At 44.1% G+C, this 25,260-nt stretch overlaps 1 protein-coding gene across 2 annotated transcripts; it reads left to right on the plus strand.

The window, feature by feature from the left end:
• The first annotated feature begins 6,242 nt into the window (after positions 1-6,242).
• Positions 6,243-25,260, plus strand: Plgrkt (plasminogen receptor with a C-terminal lysine). 2 transcript variants are annotated; one of them, XM_052762167.1, is made up of 6 exons: positions 6,243-6,435; positions 7,330-7,423; positions 9,955-10,041; positions 22,646-22,776; positions 23,325-23,434; positions 24,861-25,260. In XM_052762167.1, exons 3-6 carry the CDS (start codon positions 9,961-9,963, stop codon positions 24,980-24,982), a joined length of 444 nt encoding a protein of 147 aa, XP_052618127.1. In that variant the 5' UTR covers positions 6,243-6,435; positions 7,330-7,423; positions 9,955-9,960; the 3' UTR covers positions 24,983-25,260. The 2 variants fall into 2 exon arrangements, with proteins under 2 accessions (XP_052618127.1, XP_052618128.1); XM_052762168.1 differs by lacking the exon at positions 6,243-6,435 and adding an exon at positions 6,443-6,561.

The following is a 25,260-nucleotide window of genomic DNA, read 5'->3' on the forward strand; positions in this document are numbered from 1 at the left end:
ACATATAGAGTTACACAACATAGTTAACAACAGACAAATGACTTGGATTTTAATTCTAGAAAGTAGGTGTGTCTATATAATAGGAAACATATTTTTAAATCGTGGATTTGGTGACTTCCTCAAAGTTCCTCGACATAATGAAACTTCGGTTACCTTACCATTCAAGAACTTCCCATCTCCAACCGTGCCCTTTCTGAATGCTGTGGAGGATCTACAATCCTGCCACTCTCAGGATCCCTGTGGGGAAGTCTATTCTAGGTGAAGTTGAAAAAGCCCTTCTGGGAACTAGAAATGTGGGCTTTTTCCAAGGTGAAACCATGGGAACTCCATAGAGTATGGTGTCATCATTTAAGTATCTCACTGTTGGACCTCAAGGGCCTTCTTCATCCTTTCTTCTTCCCACTTAGTCACTAAAACTGCAATCCTAAAGTGGTGCATTGAGTGAATGTTGGGGCGCCCCCTGGCTTGGATGTAGCAGGATTTTCACATTCTCAAAGCATCTCTCCGTTCTTTGAAGATGTTGGAGGTGATACTGTAGAGAATGTGGAACTCAACGTCAGCAATATCATTGAAACAGACTTTGGAGGCTCAGCTGAGATAGTCCCTCTTCCAAATGTCTTTTGAACCCCAATAGTGGAATAAAGTAGTTTTCCCAACTTTAGTGACTGACGGAAAATAAAATATAGACTTTATATGTAGAAATCCAGTTTAAACATGTATATGTGTATGTACACCTATACAGACGAACATGTTTCTAGTTAATAGTTCTTTTCTCTAAAAATGATAGCCAAGTCCCGGGACATATTTATGATATGTTAGTGTGGTCATATAAAAATTCAGTTCTATAAAAACTTACTCTAGAGACTCACAATTTAGCTGAGTTCTCTTAGTTAAATAACGATTTGAGTAGTGAGGATTAAGTCATAGTTCCTTAGTAGTTTCTATGATGTGCATTATTTTTTAAAACTAGAAGGAGGAGGTGTTTTGTTTTTGTTTGTTTTACAAAAGCACTGCTTAAGGTCTACATGAATAGTCAACAGAGAAGGCAGCGGGTAATGGAAACTGGGAATTTAAGACCTGCTCTCAGCCAGCTGCTCGCACTGATTTGCATATGAGTCATCTGAAGAGTAGCTCCCTCACCTCTCCACCTGTTTCTACTCCTCAGGCTTTTATTTTCCCAAGATGCCGCGGATCATGCTCCTTCACGAAATTGGTGTCCTCCAGAAGCAGTAAAGCAGGACGTGACTTTAATTTTAAAAAATTATTTTATCATTTCAAAATATATTGTGTAAGTCAAAATGGCCTAAGTAAGGGAGAAGCAGCCCTGAAAATGATTTGAGTTTTGTGATTTGGACAAAGTGAACAGAGAAACATTCAGACAAGAGAAACACAAGCGAAGGCTGAATAGTGGGACACGTTGGTCATCTCTACTGTCACCATTTCCTGTTCATATCCCACCTACCCTATTCATCTGGGGGAGATAAAAAACCTCCTCACTGCTCATGTTCTGCTTCGTTGATGATGAAGACTAACCATCTCAACGGTTAGGGGATGCACAAAGTAAATTCTGGAGATAACCATGAACGATCTGCAGGAGGGGTGTACTCAACAGAGGGAAGAACTGGTGTGGACTGTGAAGGTGAGCAAGCTTGACGAGTTCTTGGAGAGACTATCATTGTGGCTGGAGTCTAAACTGAAAGGTTGGCTCTCATCATTCCATGAAGGGCCTTGAGGGCTAAGGAGAAAGGTTGGATTCTTCTTTTTTAAAATATTTATTTCTTTAATGTATATAAGTGACCTGTCTTCAGGGACACTTGAAGAGGGAATCAGATCCCATTATAGATGGTTGTGAGCACGTGGTTGCTGGGAATTGAACTCAGGACCTCTGGAAGAGCAACCAACACTCAACCGCTGAGCCGTCTCTCCAGCCTGAAAGGTTGGATTCTAACTGTAATGCAAATCCACTGGCTAGCTAGGCAGAGAAGTCATCCATCTACAAACAGCACTCGAACCAGCAGAAGAAGGCAGGTTGAGGAGCCTATGTTCCTGGAAGCCAGGAGCTTTGAGGAGATTCTGTTATAGTTCAATTCCAACACTACCTGTGGAGTAGTAAAGTCACATCCCATAAGTCAAGGGTGAAACACCACAGGATGGACCCCATGGCAGATGCTAATCTTAATTCTAGGCCTGTAGAACTTCCGATGGACTAGCGATGAATTAGGATTCCCATGACTCCCTCTGGTTTGTTTAATTAGAGTAACTCACAAACTGGGAGAAACAGTTCACCTATGTGAACCAGTTTATTGTAAAGGACATTATCACTGACACAGATGAAAGTGTGCACAGGGCATTATCGCTGATACAGATGAAAGTGTGCACAGGGCAAAGTGTGGTCAGGTGGAGCAGGAGGGAGCTTCCATGCTTCTCTTTGGGTTCACTACCCTCCGGGACCCCTCCAGATGTTCTGCAGCCCAGCTGCTTGAACCTCTGGCTCAGAGTATTTCCATATCAATCACGTCAGCTTTCAGCCCCTCTCCCCTTTGTGGAGGACAGGAGTTGGGGGTGAAAGTGCCATGCTCTGACCACAGTTTGGCCATTCAGATGACAAGCTCAAATCCAGGAACTCAGAAGAGAACAAAGGCTACTTCCATCTCTCAGGAAACTCCAGAGAACTAGTAGTAAGGTGGGTCACCAAGCACCCTTTTTAATGAGATAGTTATAACAGGATTTTAGGAATTTTATGCCAGAAAATGGAATGAATACCAAAAGTATGTCTGTATACATATACTGAGACATATATATATATATATATATATATATATATATATATATATATATCTCAGGATATCACAAGTAATAGGGCAGACCATTTTATTTTATTTTATTTTTATTTTTTTTCTTTTATATGCATGGGTGTTTTGTCTGCATGTATGTCTGTGTCACAAAAGGGGGTCAGGCCTTCTGAGGGATTGGAGTTACAGATAGTTGTAAGCTGCCATATGGGAGCTAGGAATCAAACAATATGGGAGCTGGGAATCAAACCCTGGTCCTTTGGAAGAACAACCAGTACCCTTAACTGGATGAGCCATCTCTCCAGCTCTTAGAGTTCAGGGACTATATTCTGAAAGAGGAGGAGGAGGTGGTTATCAGAGGAGGAGACCAGGTGCAGTCCTTGGGACAGGAAGCTGAGACTTGTAGGTTGAGAACAGGGTCATGTGAATCGCATGGGTTCCAGGAGAAGGAAGTTAGCAGGGTTTAGTCAAGTGTACTGTGACATCACTGCTGAGTTTCCTGCTCAGCCACTGTGCAGAGTATTTCCATACAGCTGAGGCAGGTTAATGTCCACACCCTTCTCACTCTTCCCCAGTCAGGTTTCTGATTCTTGGAATGCTATGGGATGCTTCGGCTGAGCCACATGAAGCCTCATCTGACTCAGGTTACACTCTGAAGTATAACTAACTGCCCCTGCTCAGAACAGCTTTCCTTGACATTCTGACCTTTCCTGTGACTGTCTTCTTCAGTTACTGCATTTCAGTGGCAAACCTTGACAAGCCATAGCATCATTAAAAAAAAAAAAAAAACCAAAAAAAAAAAAAAACCCCTATCAAATGAATAAGATGAAATGCGGCAATCACAGCAATGATTAAAAGTATCAGTTACAGCAAAACATGTAGGATTTAAAGATGTCAGACTTGGTCGTATACATACTAGACTATCCAACTTGTGCAATAGTCTTATGAGTTTTAGTTCCTGACGTTGGTTCTACTTTAGAGGTGTTGAAATTGAGATACACAGCTCATGCAACTTGTCAAAGCTTACATGACAGGAAATGATACGAGTGGGATTCAAACCCAGAACTCTGGCTCTGGTCTCTGCTACACAGTGAATACACAGGTGTACAGTGAATTAGCATCCTTATTTATTGCCACCACATTGTATGTTTCTTCAGCCCCCTCAGGTAAACTCTGACTTATTGTATGCCCCAGCAATTCTACCTACAACTACATCCAAGATAACTGAAAATATGTCCACAAAACTAACAATGTTACTCATAATAGACCAAAATAGAACCATCCAAATGCCCATCGATTCTGAATGAACACCCAAAATGTGCTGTAACCATATACTGGGCTATTATCTAGCCCCAGCAAGAAATGGAGCAGTGATTCATGCTACAATTTGTTTATTTAATTTTTATTTTAAACTTACATTTCAAAGTTATTTATTGTGTGTGTGTGTATGTGTGTACAAGTGCACACTCATGCACAGAGCGTTTACAGATGTCAGAGGACAACTTGCAATAATGGGGTCTTTCCTCCCACCATGTGGATACCAGGGGTAGAACTGGGTCCCAGGGTGGTACGCCCGTTAGCCCGCTGACCCATCTTACCAGTCCCCGTGCTATAACTTAGATGAACACAGAAAAGAGTGTCAAAGCAAAAGAAGCCAGTAAAAAGTCATTTCATTTATATGAACTCTCCAGAATAAGCAAGTCTTTGAAAAGATAGAAAATAAATTAAGATGGGTTCCATAGATTGGCTGCTATGGTGATATTTTATTTGTATTAAAATATTATTTGTATGTTAATAAATAAAGTTGCCCGGGGGTCAGAGCTATTAGCAAGCCATAGGAAAGCAGGGCAGTGGTAGCGTATGCTTGTAATTCCAGCACTTGGTAGGCAGAGCTGGGTAAGTCTCTGTGTGTTCAGGGATACAGCCATTATTGGATACACATGCTTTTAATCTTAATACCAATCATGGAAAACCTGGAGGCCTATACAGACAGGCTGTGAGGAGGCGGTCATGTGGTTGGGTTTACAACCAATGAGAAGGTAGGACAGGAACTCTATATAAAGACTTTAACACAGGGGTAGCTCTGGTTCGGAGAGGTAGGACCACCGCAGGAGGAAGGGTAAGGTTTTAGCTCTTAGCTCTGACCTCTTGGCTTTCTTCTTTGCATTGGTTCTGTGTTTATTATTTAATAAGAAGGTTGGATACATCTACAGGCTGCATGTGACATCGTCCATAAAGATAGGTTCCACAGACGGACTGAGAAAAACAAGCTCATGATAAGGGTCTGGGGAGGATCTGGTGTGGTCTCAGCCACACAGATAATGAAAAGGGTATACCAGGCTATTAACCACCTCTGCTCCAAGCCTCTGGGCAGAAAACGGGTTATACATCTCTCCCTTTGAAGAGGCAACCCTCCCTGCTTAACATTCCTGGTTTCCCTAGTGCCTATCTGTGGGCATAAGGACCTCTGTGCCTCCTAAGGTTGCCTTTCTCACCTTCTCTGCCCAAAGGAGGGCACGGTTTCCTCTGCTGAACATTCCTGTTGGGCATCCTCGCCTAAATGCCCGCTCTTACCTGGCTTTAGTAACTACCCACTCTCCCTGGTCCCTTCAAGACTATAGGTAGCAGAAACTCCGCTGTTGCCAGTCATCATCTACTGATGCTATACACGGGCGGAACACCTTGTCTGCATCTAAGTATACTATCTCATTTAGCCCTCGTAGCACGGTAATCAGATGACTTTAGTCTTACTGCAGACCCAAGGGACAAAGTGAGAGGCTGACGATGACGGTGGGAACGGAATCAAGGCATGGTTAGTCTGAGCGCATAAACACTATCAGGGATCTGCTGCTCACCTCCTTTCAAGAACTTTTACTCTTGGTAACACACCGGCTCTGGCAAACAGGAATAAAGATACTGTTGCAATTTTCCCATTGGGCTAGTGAACAAAAAGTGTTCGAAATGAAGAGTCTAAAAGTCAGAGTACCAAGTACTGAAGTTGAGCGCATCCACACAAGCCTGGGAGGTCTGTGCCTGGAGGCTAGATGCCTTCTCTATGGTGTGGTGTCAGCCAAGGTTAAGGCAGGGGGCTCTTCCTAAAGGCTAGAGCCCGTGAAACGCATGCTATTTCCCCAAACCCTTGGGTAGCAAGGATAAGAGTGCTAACCAGTCCTCGGGTGTTTCTTCAGAGATTGGGGAGCCTTACTCCAGACAGACATTGCTGGTAGGCATACGTAATATGGAAAGGGCGTAAGGTAATCTGGAAGTTCTGGTCACTGTTTTGCTTTTGTTTCCTGTTTATGTTTAAGCCATTTGATGGTGGCATTTTTACAGGATCGGGACATTTTCATGCTGCTTCTTCGGCCTTCCCTCAAAATCATCCACTAGACTAGATCCTGCAGGTTGCAATTTGCGGCTCTGGCTCGCCCCTCCCTCCTCCCGGCTCCAGGGGCCTGCACCGGAAGGACACCCCAGGCCGCGGGAATAGGAGCCCTTAAAAGATCCAAAGGCCACGCTGATTGGCTGAAGCGCGCAATCCACTGTCATTGCCAGCCAATCCCTAGGCTCTGCCGGGCAAAGCACAGTCCTGCCCTGATCCGTCAGAAGCACAAGCTAGAGGCCTCTGCAGTGGTCACCCTGTCGCGTGAGTGCATCCGGCCGCAGGGAGGGAGGGTCGGCTCGGCTGCGTGGTCCTGCACAGCTGCAGCTCCAGCTGGGGTAGGGGAGGCCTGGGCTCTGGGTTCTTCTGCTGATGCCCGGAGGCTGACAGGTATTGACAACCCGGATCTGTAAGCAAGCGTGATTTCTCGGTAGCATTGTTACCAAGTTGGGAAAAGTCTGCAGAGTGTAATGGACAGGGAAGTAGGATAACTCGAGGGGAAATGCGTAAGTGACAGGAAACTGGCTCCCCAGAGCCAGAGTGGGAACAGTGACAGAAAACACCCGCAGAGACTCTGTGCTTCTGGCTTAAGTTTGCTAGGGAATATAGTCTGGAAGATTTACTGAAAATGATTGTGATATGGCCAGCCATAAATTCAGGTAATAAAGCAGGGCAGAAATCTGGATGACAGAAGTCACGATTTTTTTCTTTTTCCAGATCAAATCTTGGTTCCCAGGGCAACCAGAGAAAGTCTGTCTGGGATTTCCACCATCAACATTCCCCCAGAAACACACCTTTCCACATGAATATGAATCATGGCTCCGCAGAGCTGGAGCATTAACACCCCCCACCCCCCCTCACCCCACACACAAAAAAACCTCACTTCCAAACAAACAAACAAGCATAAAACAGGAGCAACCTGGCCCTACATCAATGTTTTCCGTCCTCTATGACGTTCTTGTTTCCTGTGTTATCCATAACAACATTCCAGGCCACTCTTGTTTAGTTGTTAATATTTTGTCTCTGGGAGAGAGAAAATTGAGGGTATTTGGAACATCCTAAGGAAGGGGTGCAGATGGCTTTGGTAGGTACAGGGGGGAAGAAGTTAAAAACACTGTTCAAGGGTGAAGTTCCAAGGTGTGGCATACTCATTTGCAGGTGCGGTCTCCCAGAGGCACAGTGTTCCTGGTTTCCCTCTATCTTTAACCCGTCTGTCAAAGTCCAAGTCCAAGAGTGCAAGACCCAGAAAGAGGTAAGCCTAAACCCGAGCTTTCCAAAGTGTTTCTCTTCTCTAGATGGTTGACAGGAGGACTATCCCACCACTGCAAGGGAGAGCTCACCCCCTTATAAAATAGGAGTGTGCCAAGGGACTCCGATCAGTGTGTGTGTGTGTGTGTGTGTGTGTGTGTGTGTGTGTGTGTGTGTGTGAACTAGAGAACAGTCGATTTCTTTGAAGATGTTTGCAGCAGGTGTAAAAATTCAGAAGACAGCTAAGGGGTGGTGAGTAGCCTGAGTCAAAGTTTTTCCTGGGTTGAATCATTCCTATTTTGTGCTGGTATTTGTGTCAAGTAGAAGCCACAGAGACTATCAAGCTGGATGATAGTCTTTCTCTTGCAAACTCAGTCGGAACTGGCTCATCTGGGCTGTCAATACTTAGATAACAAAGTAAACCACTAGGTCCCCCTCCCCATGAGTGTCCTCTGTCTCCGCTCAGAGGGTGCTAAGTGGGACAAGGACAAACAGGAAGGAATCCTCCTGACCTCCCAGGCCTCCTTAGGGTTCTGATCTTTCTTCCTAGTAAATAGTTCAGCCTCTGCTCAGCTCTGATTGGTTCAAGTGCCATGTAATTCCAGGCTGTGTTCTTTGTCGGAGTACACGGAAGTCACGGAAGCCTGGCTGTCAGCTCCCACTAACAGGGAAACCATTCCAACTGATGTGAAACACCCCTGTCCTTCTCCTCTCCCTCACTCATTTCCTGAGTTACTCTAAACCCGGGATTTCCTGATGAGGAAAGATGTGGAAATAGCTGTTGTCTGGGATCAGAATATACATAAATCCTGGCTGTAAAACATCGAGACTGGCTACTATGTGTGAAGGTATTCAACAGCCTACTAAAGGACATTGAAGAAAGTAGAGAAGTTGTGACATTCCCCCTTGGCCTTATAGTCTTCTGGAGGAAAAATCTATAACTAACTAAAACATTTTCTGCACATAATCACTAGGATTTAGAACAAAATTAGGAGTTCTGGCCCACCTACAGTTTAGAGCCCTCTTAGGTAGTTGGTAGGTAAGATAAGATAGGAAGATGCAAACTGAAGGTGGCTTCTGATGCGGGTGTGCCTGTGTGGCTTCAGTCACAGCTTTTCAGGTAATGATGAGACAACCATTCGGTTTTCAGCTTCCCTGTAATACTCACTAAATTATATTGAGTACTTTATTATAAAAAGAGGTCGGCACTTAACTGTAGGCTAATGTAAGTGTTCTGAGTACATTTAAGGTAGGCTAAGGTAAACCATGATGTTCAGTACATTAGGTCGAGTAAATGCATTTTTCTCAATGATATTTCCAATTTACAATGAGTTTATTGGGCTGTAACTTCCATTGGAAGGAGAGGAGAGACTACAATGTAGTGATTTTAAAAAAGCATTTCTGATGCCGGATGGCACACACCTTTAATCCCAGCACTTGGGAGGTAGAGCCAGGCGGATCTCTGTGAGTTCAAGGTCAGCCTGGTCTACAGAGTGAGCTCCAGGATAGGCACCAAAACTATGCAGAGAAACCCCATCTTGAAAAAAACAACAACAAAAAAATGCATTTCTGGGTGGAGGAGATGGCTTAATGTGTTAAGTGCTCGCCGTGGAATCATGAAGACCCGTGTTGGAAGCCCCCAAATCAATGAAAACCTGATAGGGGTAGCACACATCTGTAATCCCAGTGGTGAGGCAGGAGAATCCCTGGAAGGCTCCCAGCCAGCTAGTCTAGGGTACACAGCTGAGAACCACAAGTGGAATAGACTGTCTCAAACAAGGTGGGAAGTGAAGCCGATACCTGGGATTGTCCTCTGACCTGTACTCATGTGCTGTGGCACACACCCGCCTGCATTCACACGCATGAACACACACACACACACACACACACACACACACACACACACACACACACACACATATATACTCACACATGGAGATCTTTTTTTTTTTCCTTTAACAGTGCGTTAGCAAAGGCATGTAAGCATCCTCATCTTCTCCTCCTTCTGAGAACCTCGGGAACTTGGAGGGGATGAGGGGGAGGCTGGAGGAGATAGCTAGGAGATATCAGCTGCAAGAAGGTGGGAATGAGATGTGAGTCAGAGGGAGGGGAACAGGAGACCTCTGGAAGAACACCGATGTGCTGGCCGTGAGACACCTAATCCTTAGAATACAAGTTGAGAAGGACAGACAAAAGTTCTGAACACACATCCTCAGATGCAAGGTCTTACTGTCTATTGAGGAGATGGTAAGAGGGTGGATAGCCTTAGATTTATAGTGGGGGAAAACGTGAGGAAACATGGCACTGTGTATTTACAGAGCAGGGAGAGATGGGAAATCATTTCACTCAACTGGTCTTGGCTAATAAACAATGCCAGGTTGGGTAAGTATGCCTGAGGTAAAACAGCCAGTTAGGATTTACACTATTCCCTAGGTCATTTTTTCTCTCTTTTTACATTGTTGATAGTATCTCAGAGCGTGTATAAGGATGCACAAAGTCTGTTATTTAAAGTCACCTTGCATTTTCGTGCTTTAGGTCAAGATGGGGTTTATATTCTCAAAATCTATGAATGAAAATATGAAAATCCAACAGGAGTTCATGGTTATGAATGCTCGACTTCAGGTATGTGTTAGTTAAGTTGTTGTGCTCCTAATCATGTAACATTTCTAGAATGGTGCTCTAGAAGTATGTTCTCTTTGACTCCCCTTGACCCCTAATTAAAATGCCCTTGGACACCATCCTCAAAGATGAAGTGGATGATTTACTAGTTGACGAGTGGATGACTTTCTAGTTGACGAATGACCCATGCCTCCAATCCAGATACTTGATTCAAAATTTCCATACTACAGGTAATTGCTTAGAGTATATTATGAAGAGAATATACCCTTCACCCGAGGTGTCCTGGATTCCTAGAACTTGTGAATATATTAGGAATATGATACCTTATACAGAAAGGGACTTACTGTGTGTTCACATAAAGAGATGTTATCCTGGTTTATTCTTATGGGTTCATTGTAATTCCCAGGGCCTTTATAAGGAAACTGTGTGTGTGTGTGTGTGTGTGTGTGTGTGTGTGTGTGTGAGAGAGAGAGAGAGAGAGAGAGAGAGAGAGAGACAGACAGAGAGAGAGACAGAGACAGAGACAAAGACAGAGACAGAGACACACAGAGAGAAACAGAGACAGAAACAGAAAAAGAGAGAGAGAGAATTCAAAGATGTCATACTGCAACTACACAGAGAAATCTTAAATACAAACCCAAGCTGAACAGCACTCTGCTGGCTTTGAAGATGGAGTGATCAGGGCCATGAGCCCAAAAAGGCAGTCAGCCTCAATAAGTTGGAAAAGCCAAGGAAGCAGATTTTCCCCTGCCGTCTCCAGAGAGATGGAGCTATGCCAGTCCGTTCTGGCCCTTTAACCTCAGATAATAATTTGTTAAAGTGGCATTAGGAAACTGCTGTAGACCGTATGCTTGACCTTGGATTATACAGTAGATGTTTAGAAAAAAAAATCAAAGATTGCTCAATTGCCTTAATATGAGTTGTCAAAGTGCTTTAAAATGTTATAAATCACAGTTGAAAGTTAAAAAGTTCAACCCAAATTGTTTTGCTAAGATTTTAGACAAAGATCATGAGTCCCCTGTGGTCTGGTATGGCTCTCAGAGTAGAAAGTGCTATTCTTGGGCAGTACCAGTGAGAGATAAACCATACTGCCTGAATAAATCCATAGCAACATGATGGCACGCTCAATCTGTCCTCGCTCTCCTGGTCTGTACCCTAGGGGCAATACACCCTTAGAGATGCTCCAAGAAGGAAAATTTATACACATCATACAGAACGTATATCATATAGAATGTATAAAATAATGCCGCTTGCTTATATTGAGTGCTGCTGTTCATTGCTATCAAAATCTTTTTTAAAAGTTAGGGTTTCATACAGCCCAGGCCAGCTTCAAACTGGTTATGTAGTCTAAGATGGCCTTGAACTTCTGGTCTTCCTGCCTCTGTCTCCTCAGTGCTAGGCTTATCAGAGTTTCTGTGCAGGCTAACGATTTCTTTGATGGAAATGGAAAAATGGATAGAAGGGGCAAGTTTTTTACTGCAACAGATCCGTGACCAGAGGTGACTACAGTGTAGGGGTCAGCCCAGTGTGTCAGAAACTTGGAGCCATCTGCGCATGGAAACTACAGGAGTTTCGTTCTTAATCGGTCCACACTACCTCAGGATCTGTGAAGATTTGGGGAGTTTATTCCTCTTGGAAGTTACAAGAAACCCAAGACTCCTCCTACGTCAGAGGACTTTGTCACTGCCCCGAAGCAGCTTGAGTGTAAGGCTGGTGTCACTTCCTCATGGGGACAGGCACTTAAGGTCACGTATGGGGAGCGCCGAGGGTAAATCTCCTGCTTTTATGATGAACCATGAGCAAGAGGTGCACGGAGGGCTGTTGACTGACAGGCAGGCAGGAGATGGCTCCAGTAGCTAGGGCCTGGCTCTTTTGATCTACCCCTTAAGAATGTGCAGGGATAGTCATAGTCCTTGGCAGTCACTTGACTGACCAGAGACAAGAGAACAGCTTACGTCCTCCCCAGTCAATCCCAATGAGCAGGTTTTCCAGGTATAGCATTGAGGTCATCAAGTTTCAGCTTATCTAAACCAAAAGTGAACCCAGCCTAGGAACCCAGCTCCTCTTGAGGCGGCAGCTTTCTCTCATCTGGAAGAAGACAGGGTAGAATTTTCCCTAGAGCAATGGCTCCTTCACCTACATGCAGCTGATGAAAGGTTGGGTATGGCCTGACCCACTGCACCTTCCAACACGCTGTCTTCATTTGACTAGCCGACAGCACCGTTCCTTGTATTTGTCCTGCTTTGGATTCCCGCCCCACAATGGAGATGTCATACCTGAGGATCCCCAGGCTTTCACAGAGCCAAACTTATTTAAACAGAAGCTCAGCAAGAGAGCAATGATCGCCTCGCCTCTCTGACCCTTCAACGACTAGCTGAACTGAGTCCCCTCAAAATTTGTATGTTGGAATCCTAACCCCAATATGACTTCATGTGGAGACGGGTCTTCACAGAGGTAATCAAGTTAAAATATGTTGCACAAATTCTAAATTGTCTTATAACAACAAAAGGTAATAGCAATGAGAGCATTGGCCTTAGAAAGCGCTTTCCAAACTTTTAAAAACTACTCAGTGAGCTGGCCCATGAATGAGTCTGACGGAAGTTGCTAAAAGGTCCTTTTGTGGGTGAATTACTTATTAAAAGAAAATCTGATGGGCATGGCGGCAGGTGCCTTTCATCCCAACTCAGGCAGGCAGATTCTTTGGTGATTTTATATGGGATAAAACACACAGAGAGTGACTCTTAAACTCACTAATTTATAAAAGTGGCCCAAGGTTCCAGTGGCCAAGATTTCCTGGGAAAGGAAGAGAGTCTTCCTCAAAAAAAAAAAGACCTTTCCAGATGGAGAAGTGAGAGTGTGGCGAAGAAGTCAGCACCCCAAATCCTTTCGATAATGCAGTCTAGGCAGTGGGAAACCCAAGTCAGAAAACTTAGGTTTGGGTCTAGCAGGCTTGCCTGAGGCTGTCCTGGAGCCCAGGCCATTCCTGCTTTCTGGGGGTGAAGGCATCTTTGGGGGGTCCTGAAAAGAAATTGGATTAATTGTCAAGTCTTGGGAGAGGTAGCTGTATCATTTGTTGTCCAGTCTCAGGGTAATGAGAAAGTACAGGGCTTTGGTGACTGTGGTGTGACGCCTTGCACAGCCTTGGTGCAGTGGGGAGGGGCTTGGACCTGCCTAGGTTCAGTGTGTCGGGCTCTGCTGACTCCGCATGCGAGACCTTGATTTGGGGGATGTGGGGATGTGGGGTGGCGAGGGAGGGATGGAGGGTGGGAGGAGGGAGGAGGGAGGATCTGTGGATGGTATGTAGAGTGAGTAGAAAATTTCTTAATAAAGAAAAATAAAAAAAAAAAGAAAGAAAGAAAGTGCAGGGCTTGTCTCAAGTCTTGGCTAGAGTAGTCTGTGAGGCTGGATCATCTCAGCTAGCCATCTCCAAATTGTCCTGAGCAGTTTGTAGTCCAAAGCTGATCTTTAGGCAGTGTTTGTCAGCTTAATGACATTATCGTAGTACATGTGGAATCATCATGGTGGGGTCCCATCATCTTTTTGGAGACTTCAAAGGTCGCTGTTAGGCACGGTCATGGTTCACTGCAGAAAAGCCTTCTTGTGTGACTTTTTTTCTGGATGACTTGTCCTTTTTCTTGGGATGTCTCATTTGCCCAGCTTTCTTTCAGATTCCTTAGCCTTCATTCTCCTGAAAGACAAAAACAAAACCCTTCCCTAACCCTAACTTTGGGGAGCTTCCAAACCTAATCTTTATCAATTTTAATTTATGGTTTCTCCTTAAATTTTTGTTTTATTTTCTATAGCTGTTCTATCATCTAGACCAGTATGGTTTTCACAATAGGCATTAGGTTCTATAATTGCTCTGGGAAGGAGTTTCTTCCATGATGATAGAAAATGACTGAACCAAATTTGACATGGGGCCTGCCAGAGTCCCCTCAGGGAGTTTCCCCGAAGGCGAAGGTAAGGGATTACCTTGTCTGTCCCTTGTTGATCTGCATTCATTAGTCCAGTGTCTGTCTTTGCCACACCTTCTGTATAATCCAGAAGGGAAGAGTGTTCTGTTGGGATTATTCCTTGAAAAAACATTGTTTCTAGGAATGCCCTGTTTACAGTCCCTTTTTAGGTAACCTTGTTTACCACAATTGAAACATTTGATATTACGATTTTTCTTCAAACCTCTGGAAATCACCTCTCCTATCCAAGCTTCATCATGGTCATGAGATCAATAGTGACTGTATCTCAGATCCATTCCTCCAAGGGTGCTGAATTTGCCTTTAATGCCCCAATTACCCTTTTGAATTGTGCATTAGCATTTTCAAAAGCCAAAGATTCAATTATTATTTGTCTAGCTTCTGAATTTGGTATCATTCTATTTACTGCTGAAGCCAATCTTTGTAAGAAATCAGTGTAGGTTTCTTTTGGGCCCTGTATAACTTTTGTAAATGACTCAATTTTCTTTCCTACTTCTTGAATTCTGTTTCAAGCATTCAAGGATACCATGCAGCATAAGGTTAGGGTGTGGTCATCACATAAAGATTGTCTTTGTATACCAGCTTAATCAGCTGCCCCAAGAAGTTGATCTTGGGAGATTTCAAGACCTCTACCCCTACTCCATTGTTCAATGGTCTTAGCCTCATCCTTCTACCAGGTCCTCCATTATAATTGGGGACCAGCCTCTAAGGCTGTTGTAACCAAATGTCTTCATTCTTGAGGGATAATTCTATTACAAGTTGGCCACAAGTTTAACATCTGCTTCATGAAAGATGAGTGGATGCCATGTAAGACTATTGCTTCTTTGAATCTCCTCAAATCTAACATTTGCACAGGAGTCCAGTCAGCTTGTACACAGTCTTGGGTACACAGTCATTTGGTAGTTCCTGTAAGGTTACTGAATAGATTAAGGTTGGCTGTTTGAAAGCCTTAGGCTATTTATCTGTAACTTTATAATGCAATGTTGAGATTGGTTCTCCTTTAAATTCCTCTGTCTGGGTTTGAATATCTCTATGATCTGTTTTAACAGATTTTTCTGAAACTTTTATCTTGGCACTCATATTAACCAACTTTTTAAATGGTAAAACAGAAATTATTAAACAAATAATAGTTATAATTGACATTACATAAATCTCATCAACATTAATTATCCTCTCATTAAACTGTTCCATTTTCAGACCATCTAGCTTATAGTCAAACAGAGATCAAACTCCCTCCATCATAAAAATATTTCCCATTTTTTAATTCGAAAAAAACTTTCTTTTAACTAATTCCTCCCTTTAAGAAATCCCAATTGACGCACCAAATCTGCTGACAATGATTCAGATGATGGTGTGGCAGCAGCCTGAGGAGGGAGCTCAGAGAAAGCCAAAGGGAAGAAACTAAAGAGCCAGCTCTCTACATGAGGGAACATGTGAAAGCAGCCCATTCTGGTGTGTTTGGAGCCTGAGCCTGGGGAGTTTGCTGCAGAGAGGCTGCAACAGAAGCTTAGCCTGCAGGGTAGGAACTCCAGTCCAGGTGAGGTAGGCACTCCGGCTGTGTGCAGCTCGGGCCTGGGCTGGGGACTGCAAAGCCACAGGCAAGCGGCGTCTTCATAAATTTGTGCCCCAAAAGTTGAACACCAGATATTGCTTGAATTTCTAAAAGTCTTATAATAAAAAACCCAGAATCAGATATTGGGGTAAATGCTGAAAGAGCAGAGAGACAAAGGAACAAGCCACAGCTGCTTCTCACCTCACCAACTCTCCGAATCCTCTGACTGAATGTCTCTGAGTCCTCAGCCAAAAAGGGTCCAGCCGAAAAGCACTCCTCAGCTGAAAAGGGCTTCAGCTGAACAGAGCTTGGTTCCTGTCTCCTCACACTTTATATACCTTTCTCCACCCAGTCATATTATTTCCTTCCTAGTGCTTGGATTAAAGGCATGTAACTTCCAAGTACCGGGATTAAAGGTGTGTGCCACCATTGCCTGGCTCTGTTTCTCTCCTAGACTGAATCAATCTCATGTAGTTCAGGGTGGCTTTGAACTCACAGAGATCCAGAGGGACCTCTGCCTCCCAAGTGCTAGGATTAAAGGTGTGTGCCACCACTTCCTGGCCTCTGTGTTTAATCTAGTGGCTTCTTCTGTTCTCTGATCTTCAGGCAAATTTTACTAGGCTACAACAAAATATCACCACAAAAATAAATCCTTAGGGTGGTCTTAATCTGATATATCAATGACTTAAGAGAAAATTTGGTCATGAACCCCAAATATAGATGCAGTCATTTACAAGCCAGGGACAGAGGTTTCCTCATAGCTTGTAAAGGAACTAACTACGTTGATTTTGTATTTCTAGATTCCATAACTGAGACAAATTTTTTTTTCTAGTGCATAAACTAGCCAGGCTGAGCCGTCTTGGGGTAGGGGCAGCTTTAGCAAACTAAAGCAGGAAGTACTTGGAGCCTGTATCCAGAAGTGGATGCTGGTGTATTGGGCAAGGGGCTCCCTGCAACCCAACTGCAATTTTCTGCCTTTCTCCCCAACTGCCTATTTCTATAAGCCCTTCTGGGAGGAGAGTCAGAGTTCATGGACGGTAGAGATTCGGTTGTGAGTTTTCCATACAGACATGACACATCAATTGCACTCTACCTGGTATGTGTGCATGGACATACCTGACAGTGTCTCCAATCGGATCAACTTCCCTTCCTTAATGCAAACTTTGTTCAGACTGCCTCACTTGAATTCGGCCCATCTTCCATTCAAAGAATTTAACGGAAGTATTGTAGGGCCCCTGCCTCGTTTCAGGAGATTGTACAGTTTTACAGATGGCTGGTGACTGAGATGCACAGGGCCTTTGTTTTTTCCCCCTGGAACCACAAAATAGAAGACTTTTTTTTTCTTTTTAAAAAATCAGTTTTTGGGAATTTCATACAATGTATTAGAGGTGAGGGCTATGGCTCAGTGGTAGAGCGTTTGCCTAGCATGCACGAGGTCCTAGGTTCAGTCCCCAGTACAGCAATCAAAAAGAGACACAGAGAGAGACGTGGGGAGGAAAAGGGAGGGGGAAGAAAGGAGAGAGAGAGAGAGAGAGAGAGAGAGAGAGAGAGAGAGAGAGAGAGAGAGAGAGAGAGAGAGAAAGAGAGAGATAGAAAAAAATGAACATTTTCGCGGGGCGGTGGTGGCGCACGCCTTTAATCCCAGCACTCGGGAGGCAGAGGCAGGTGGATCTTTGTGAGTTCGAGGCCAGCCTGGGCTACCAAGTGAGTTCCAGGAAAGGCGCAAAGCCACACACAGAAAAAAAGAAAAAAACCAAAACCATTTTCCAACATGGCCATTAGATGGCGCACACAAACAACTTTATAGCGTCCGCATGTCTGGAAGGCTCGATGTTACTGAGGTAGGAGGAAAAGAAGGCAATACTGATGCGGGCAGCCCATGCTATGCAGTACGGCTGCCGGCAAAGCAGTGTGGTCGTGCCAAGATTAGTGGGCAGTGAATGTTTATTTGTTGTTTGCTGTGTTCAGGCAACAACATGAGAGAAAACAAAAGCCAACCAAACATGAGGCCAGACCTTGACCTGTTAGTGCGCTGAGAACTTAAGGTAGTGTGGATTCTCCTGGTTTTTAGTGAAATTGGATCTTGCAGATGGAAGATGTGGTGTGTCTACCCTGGTTAATTTTTATTGTCGATTTGATACAGCCTGGAGACACCTGAGGAGAGGGAATCTCAGTTGAAGCGCTGTTTCAACTAGACGGGCCTGTGCCCGTGTCTGTGAGATTGTCTTGACTGTGGGCAGTATCCATCCTAGGCAGGTAGTTCTGGGCTCTGTGAGAAAGCTAGCTGAACAGGAGCCCTGGCTAGAAAACAATGTTCCCTCATAGGTCCCACCCCCAGGTTTCTGCCTTGAGTTCCAGACCCAGCGTCCCTTGATGATGGATCGTGACCTGGAAAGTGAAATAAGCCCTGTCCTTCCCGAGTTGCTTTTGGTCATGGTGTTTTTATCACAGTCACACGATCAACAAGAACAGTTTCAAATGTGGTAATAAAAAGGCAGTTCCAGACACACCGAGGTATTTTTCTCAGCCATTACCACAGTCAGACATTTACATAAACTGTGGTGAGCTTATCAAGAGCCACATTCAAGAGCTAAAACACCTTGGTGAACAGTGTGATTTCTTCTCTCAAAGGATCGCACATCCTTGAACAGGGTAGAGACGGCAGCCAATGAATTCAATACTGTTAAGAACTGAGAATGCTATATATTAATGTGTCTGTTAGAGACAGAATGGTAGAGGCTTTTCTAACGGTCACATATGGAGTCAGTACTTGTTTAGTCCGGGCAGTGTGCAGACCTTGGCTAGCTAATGAGGGTATAAAAATAAAAAGGTGAGATTGAGAGCTTCTCTCTGTCCTGAGATGGTTCAAATATTTTATGTAGGACTTTTCTTAGAGGGAAAATATTTGGATCATGTTTAATAAGCACACTTTTGAATCTATTAGGAAAATTGATGTTAGGTTCATTGTTAGGTTTGACTTAGACTAATGAATCTAGCTATTGGGTTAGGGGGTTATCTATTATGATAATTACACCATTGGAGATTTGAATTTATTATGTATGGATATATTTTAGTTTTCTCAATCATTACACATTGTTTAGATGCCAAATACTACTAAGGCATAATTAGTTCCAGTTATAATTTCCCAAAAGAAAACCATTAGCTTCAAGTTTTATTTGTTTTAAAATTTTGAACAAGAAAGAGCTCAAAGTTTTTAAAACTATAGTGGAGTGAGAGAATATGTCATTACCTCCCTCCCCCCTTCCCTTCCCCCTCCCTCCCTCTGTCCTTCCCTTCCCCCTCCCTCCCTCTGTCCTTCCCTTCCCCCTCCCTCCCTCTGTCCTTCCCTTCCCCCTCCCTCCCTCCCCCCTTCCCTTCCCCCTCCCTCCCTCTGTCCTTCCCTTCCCCCTCCCTCCCTCTGTCCTTCCCTTCCTCCTTCCTCCCTCCCCCCTTCCCTTCCCCCTTCCTCCCTCCCCCCTTCCCTTCCCCCTTCCTCCCTCCCCCCTTCCCTTCCCCCTCCCTCCCCCTTCCCTTCCCCCTCCCTCCCTCCCCCTTCCCTTCCCCCTTCCTCCCTCCCCCCTTCCTCCCTCCTTCCTTCCACCTGGTCCATGGTGAGTCCTCTCTGTTGACTCCTTACTCAGACACCCACTGCAGTGTCTCCTTTGTTACAAGTCACTTATCCATGACAGATTTTCAACCACAGGTGTACCCCGTGTGTCTTTAGCCAGAGAACACTGACAACACCATGTTACCACATAAATAGGCAACACTTGTATGTCACTCACCATGTGCCAGGCACTGCTATAAATCAACCCGTGTGTGTGTGTGTGTGTGTGTGTGTGTGTGTGTGTGTGTGTGTGTGTGTGTGTGTGTTGTTGTTGTCCCTTGGGACAGGGTGACAGAAGCCCAAGTTGGTCTCAAATTCACGATTCTTTGATGGGGGAATATCTTTCTGTATGCTTCAAATATGTGTTGCTCTGATCGGTTTGATAAATAAAGCCGTTTGCCCTATGGAGAGGCAGCTTAGAGACAGGCTGGAAATTCAAAGGGAGAGACAGGAAGAAGGTGGGGGAGGGGTAGAGGTGGGGTGAGGGTAGGTGGAAGTGGGGAAGGGGAGATGCCAGCGAGCCACCCAAGGAGCAACATGTAATGGGACGCAGGTAAAGCCATGGAACATGTGGTGATATATAGATTAATAGTTACGGGCTAATTTAAGATATAAAAACTAGCTAGCAAGAAGCTTGAGCCATAGGCCATCCAGTTCATAATTAATAAAAGCCTCTGTGTGTTTACTTGGGGAACTCGAGTAGGAGAGATTTGTTTTGACCACCAGCCAGCCAGGACACAGGAAAACTTCCAGCTACAATTCTTCTATGTCCCCTCGCAAATTCTGGGATTACAGGCATACACTACCAAGCCTGGTGCAGAACTGTTAACCTGTACCCTGTGAGGGAGAGCTTCACAGCTGGAGTCCAGTGTTTGAGAACAGTCCTTTTGATCTTTAACTTGACAGTACCATTTCTGTATGGTTTGATCGTTCCTTTCCCCTCCTCACACCCGTGTTTGTCAGGCAGTCCCAGGATCTCCTCACAGCCTCATCCCATCTTGGGCATCCTCTGCGTTCTTGGCTGACTTATAAAATTTTGATACATCACATTCACTCTTTACTGTAAAGTTTTTGAAAATGACAACGACAGGGTGTTCTGTGTTCGCCACCACATCATACCATTTAGCCCCACAATCTTTACAAAGCTCTCTGCTTATTACCTTTGACAGTTCCCAGCCATCAAATTCAGACCGATATCCACTTGATGTTTACTGGGGGAAATGTCTATCCTGTGATAGCTCCTTTAGGCAGTGGTTCTCAGTCCCTGCTGCACACCAGAACTACCTAGACCACCTGAAAAATAAAATAAAATAAACGTAAACTAAATTTATGCTGACCTTACCTCCAGTTAACATGTGGAATAACTGCTCTGGGGTGTTGGTGTTGGGACTTTGAAGAACTCTACAGATGTTTACAGCTCAGGACACTGATGTTGGACTTTCTGTGTCTTTTTTTTAATCTACATGCCTTTTTATATGAACACAAATTATTAATTGTAGTATTTATATCACTTTGGGAGATATACATTATTATGTGATTTTGGAAAATAAGTGATCTAGCAAGGGTGGGTTTTACACACTCAATATTCATGTATATAAAGGCATATTATTTATCTTTAACAGAACTCAAAATGAACCTCAACTTCTACTAATAAAGGCAAATTTTAGCAAGGCAAAGTGGCTTAATTACTTCTCGCTCTTTCCCCCTCTCTGTTCACTTCTCCTCGGAACGATCTTGGTTTGGCCTAGGCAACCTCAGGTGGCACAGGCATCAGAGGAGGCAGCTCTGCTTGAGGGAAACTTCTCTGCTGTTGTTTACAGCCACCTGGGAAACATAAGGTGGTTTGTTCTGAGGACACTGATCACGCTCCAGGTGAATCTGGCCATGACGTCTACACTCTCCAATGCCATAAACCCTTGAGATCCAACTACCTTCTCCAACCACCTCTGGTTTATTCTCTAGCCAAGTGTCTGCTATGAGTTCTCCTGGCACTATGATTTAGTGACCCTCTGGCATGCCACCTGCTTCTCATATTCAGCTGCCTCCTGGGAACCCTTCCAGGTGACATGGGAACCATGCAGACACCTAGGGAGCTGAGATTCACCCAACTGTCTCTCTCAAGCCTGCTCTGAACCCAGGTCTGCCTTGCAACCACTGGCTCTCTACTTTGGTTTCACTCTCCCAGAATCCTCTTTGTTTATAGTTTCCCCAGGCTCACCTGGGGTTTGCTTGACATTCTCCTGTACTATAACTCCTTGGGGGAGGGGGGGAACAAGTGGGCAAGCTTTATCTTTATATTCTTACACCATTCTCCTCTCCCAGTTCCTTCCATGGCCATGGTAGAAAGAGGACATGACCGGAAACTGAGTCACATTATTTGTCTTTTATCATGATCTCTAGCTTTCTGTTTCTGGGCTTTGCTGGTGATATGTACTGTCAAGGTTTTAGAATCAAGAAGCCAAGAAGAAAACAGCTTTCTCCCTGAAGAATCGGGCTCTTTTCAAATCCTGGCCTCAGGTTTTCATTTTGCTACTGCTACTGCCTCTGTGTATTTCTTTTTTTTTTTTTTTTTTTTTTTTTTTGGTTTTTCGAGACAGGGTTTCTCTGTGTAGCTTTGCGCCTTTTCCTGGAACTCACTTGGTAGCCCAGGCTGGCCTCGAACTCACAGAGATCCACCTGGCTCTGCCTCCCAAGTGCTGGGATTAAAGGCGTGCGCCACCACCGCCCGGCCTGTGTATTTCTTTAAACATTGGATCAGGTATTGTGTCCTGTGTTTTGGGCTGTTCAAAGCCAAGAAAGGCACCAACTAAAGTGGCACAAGACACAAAAGGTGACAAACAAAAACCTCTTTTGGCACCTCAAAGCAACACTCTTGCCGGGCGGTGGTGGCGCACGCCTTTAATCCCAGCACTCGGGAGGCAGAGCCAGGCGGATCTCTGTGAGTTCGAGGCCAGCCTGGGCTACCAAGTGAGTCCCAGGAAAGGCGCAAAGCTACACAGAGAAACCCTGTCTCGAAAAACCAAAAAAAAAAAAAAAAAAAGCAACACTCTTCACCACTGTATGACAATGACCTGACATTTCAGTCTGTAGTTGGGTGTATCTGGAAGGCAACATGGATGGAAGGCAAAATGATTTCCAAGCAAGTACTAACAACAAAGCCAGGCAAGGTGGGTGTGTTTAGTGACCCAGAGATCTTTCCTCACACGAAACAGAAAAGGCTGGAAACATACCTGGGGCTCGGGTCCACAAACATGCAGTCAAGCCCTCAGCAAGCAGGAGCAGTGTCTGTTCCGTATACATTTGAAGGAATTGTCACTGCCGAGGGGACAGGGGCACAGAGCTGCTCAGAGCAACTTAGTCGAAGTCTGTTGTGATTAAAACAGAACAAACATGCATGGAAACAGATGAAGGAAAAGCAGAGTGTAACACTGTTCAGAGACAAAAGGTGAGTAACGGCCCTTTGTCTTTTGTGCTTAGCTGGAAAGGCAGCTGACCATGCAGAACGAGATGAGGGAAAGACAAATGGCTATGCAGATCGCCTGGTCCCGGGAATTCCTCAAATATTTCGGAACGTTTTTTAGCATTGCCGCCATCTCATTAACAACTGGGTATGTTTATGATTTGCTTGAAAATTTCCTGAAATAATGCAGTCTCTGCCATGGTCATAAATAGCACTGCCAAGTTGGTGGAGGTAGGACTCTGAGCCCAAGAGTGTTCATGTGAACAAAGAAACCTCCCCTCGCTTAGTCCTCTGTAGAACAAGGGTAGGAAGAGTTCATTCCGCTCCTTAGATTCCTTCTGTCTTTTTCTGTAGTCTATAAGTTAAAGAGGGCTCACTTGACATCAAGATGGATGGCCTCTGCACTTACCCCAGAGATCCTGAATAGTAGCTCTGTATCCTTGTCTGCCTTAAAAAGAGGAATCAAAGCCTTGAATCAAAGAAAGATTAGCAAGTCATAGCCCCTCCCCTGGTGAACCAAAGAATCTGGTGAGGTACGCTGGGCAAGGAAATTCAATTTCCGTAGAAGACTCAGATGAATCAAATAACTTATGAGATGGACTACATCCTTCTAGAAAGCAGGTGCTTTTTTCTTACAAGGACAAGATAGGTACTTGCTGGTTGTTGTTAACATTCATCTCTGTATTTCCAAAACAGAGCAATAAGGCAAAAGAAGCCAGCCTTTCTCATTCCCATAGTTCCACTCAGCTTTATCTTCACCTACCAGTATGACCTGGGCTACGGAACTCTTCTACAAAGAATGAAAAGTGAGTCTTCCTAAACTAGTTTGTTTCCTAATTAATCTTCTGATTCCAGATCTCCCCTCAGGGCTGGGAGACGGCTCAGTCAGTGAGGTCCTGGCTCTGCAAGCAGGAGGACCCAAGTTCAATCCCCGGGACCCGTTTAAAAAAGCTGGGGGTGGTGGCGCAAGTGTGTTATCTCAGTACCAGGGAGGCGGAGACAAGCAGATCTCTCGGGGCCCCCAGTTAGCCAGCCTAGCCTACTTGGCAAGCTCCAGGCCAGTCTGAGATACTGTCTCAGAAACAAAACCAGAGTAGACAATGCCTGAGGACCCTGGCAATTAACCTCTGGCCTCACCATGAAAGTGCACACACATGAACACACACATACATCCCCTCCTTATAAATCTATGACTTACATAGATTCTGATAGGATCATTTTCCTAAGACTCTGATGACCAGCATCTCTGCTCCTTCCAACAGAGTGGCATGGTGTCAGCTCTTACTAGCTCGTAAGAATTGACTTGATAGATGTTTAGAAATTTTGCATGGTGGATGTGAGGCACAGGTGATTATTAAAATTAAATTAAATAAGAGTATACAGACTTACAATTAAATTATAATAAATACTAAATTGCACGTAAAACAAAGGTATTAAGCACTCAGAACTCATCTGTTTCTAATTATTTTTCTATTCTATATAATCTATATATTCTATATAACTAAACTATATAGGTTACTTGGATCAATTCTATCTGCATTATGCAAATGCAGAAGCAGCATACAGATGCAGAAGCAGCATACAGATGCAGCAAAGTGCAGCCACAACTTCGGCTTCAGCGGCATCCCATTGGTGGCTTGAGGTTGGCCAGGGTGGGAGTATTTACATCGTGGAAACTGGCAAACACCAAATCAAGGCTTGACACTGATCGTCTAGACCAGGGATTAGAAAATGTTGACATTTTAAACCTTTGGGAAAGAATTCTAATAATGTCTATGAGTATTCTTCATTTTTGCAGACAGCTTACTAATTTTTAGTGTGAATTTGCAATTGTTTGTATGTATGTATTGTAAAATGGTCAAATCCAGGTAGTTATATCTATCTCCTCCATGCATTTATCATTTCTTTTTTGTTGTTTTTCTAAGCTACAGTCTCCCTGTGTGGCTCAGGCTGGCCTTGAACTCATGATCCTCTTTTCTTACCTCCTGAGTGCTAGAATTATAGGCATGTACCACCACACCCAGCTGTAGCTGGGTTTTCAGAATCCACCATTGTGTTTACCTAAGTGGTGCACTCCTTCTCCTGCATGCAAGAATGAAATACTTACCTCTGAGATTTCAGGTGACAGACACAGAGTGTCACACACATTGTGTCACTGAAACAGCAATCAAGCCCTCTGACAAAACACTGGTGACCCCTCCATTGCCTTACACTCTTCTGTGTTTTATTTAGGTGAAGCTGAAGACATATTGGAAACAGAAAAGACTAAGTTGGAGCTGCCAAAAGGAATGATCACCTTTGAAAGCCTTGAAAAAGTCAGAAGGGAGCAGAGTAGATTCTTCGCAGACAAATGAAGTCACGAGTACCCTTAAAGCACATGCTGCGTCTCAAAGCACAGAATTGTTGGCTTGAATCACAGTGTTTACAGTTTTTTAAATGATCAAGATTTTGATACGATGCTTTTTTATTTTAGAATATTAAAATTCAAAATGAATTTGTTGAACTATTTTAAAATAAAATTTTTAACACTCAGCCAAATCATGGCAGTATTCTAGATAACATTCAAATTTTCTGTGTTTGTTTTACAATTATCCAAGTGCAAATTTAATAAATTATATTGTTCTGAATTTGA

This window comes from Peromyscus californicus, unplaced genomic scaffold (genome assembly GCF_007827085.1).
Source record: "Peromyscus californicus insignis strain IS unplaced genomic scaffold, ASM782708v3 Scaffold_4__1_contigs__length_199733344, whole genome shotgun sequence".
In the NCBI taxonomy this organism is placed as follows: Eukaryota; Metazoa; Chordata; class Mammalia; order Rodentia; family Cricetidae; genus Peromyscus; species Peromyscus californicus.

Excerpts from the sequence above, each read along its gene's own strand:
- Plgrkt (XM_052762167.1), top strand. The coding sequence starts at position 9,961 with ATGGGGTTTATATTCTCAAAATCTATGAATGAAAATATGAAAATCCAA. Across the intron at positions 10,042-22,645 it reads TTATGAATGCTCGACTTCAG|CTGGAAAGGCAGCTGACCAT; the intron begins GTATGTGTTAGT and ends TTTTGTGCTTAG. Across the intron at positions 23,435-24,860 it reads TCTTCTACAAAGAATGAAAA|GTGAAGCTGAAGACATATTG; the intron begins GTGAGTCTTCCT and ends TGTTTTATTTAG.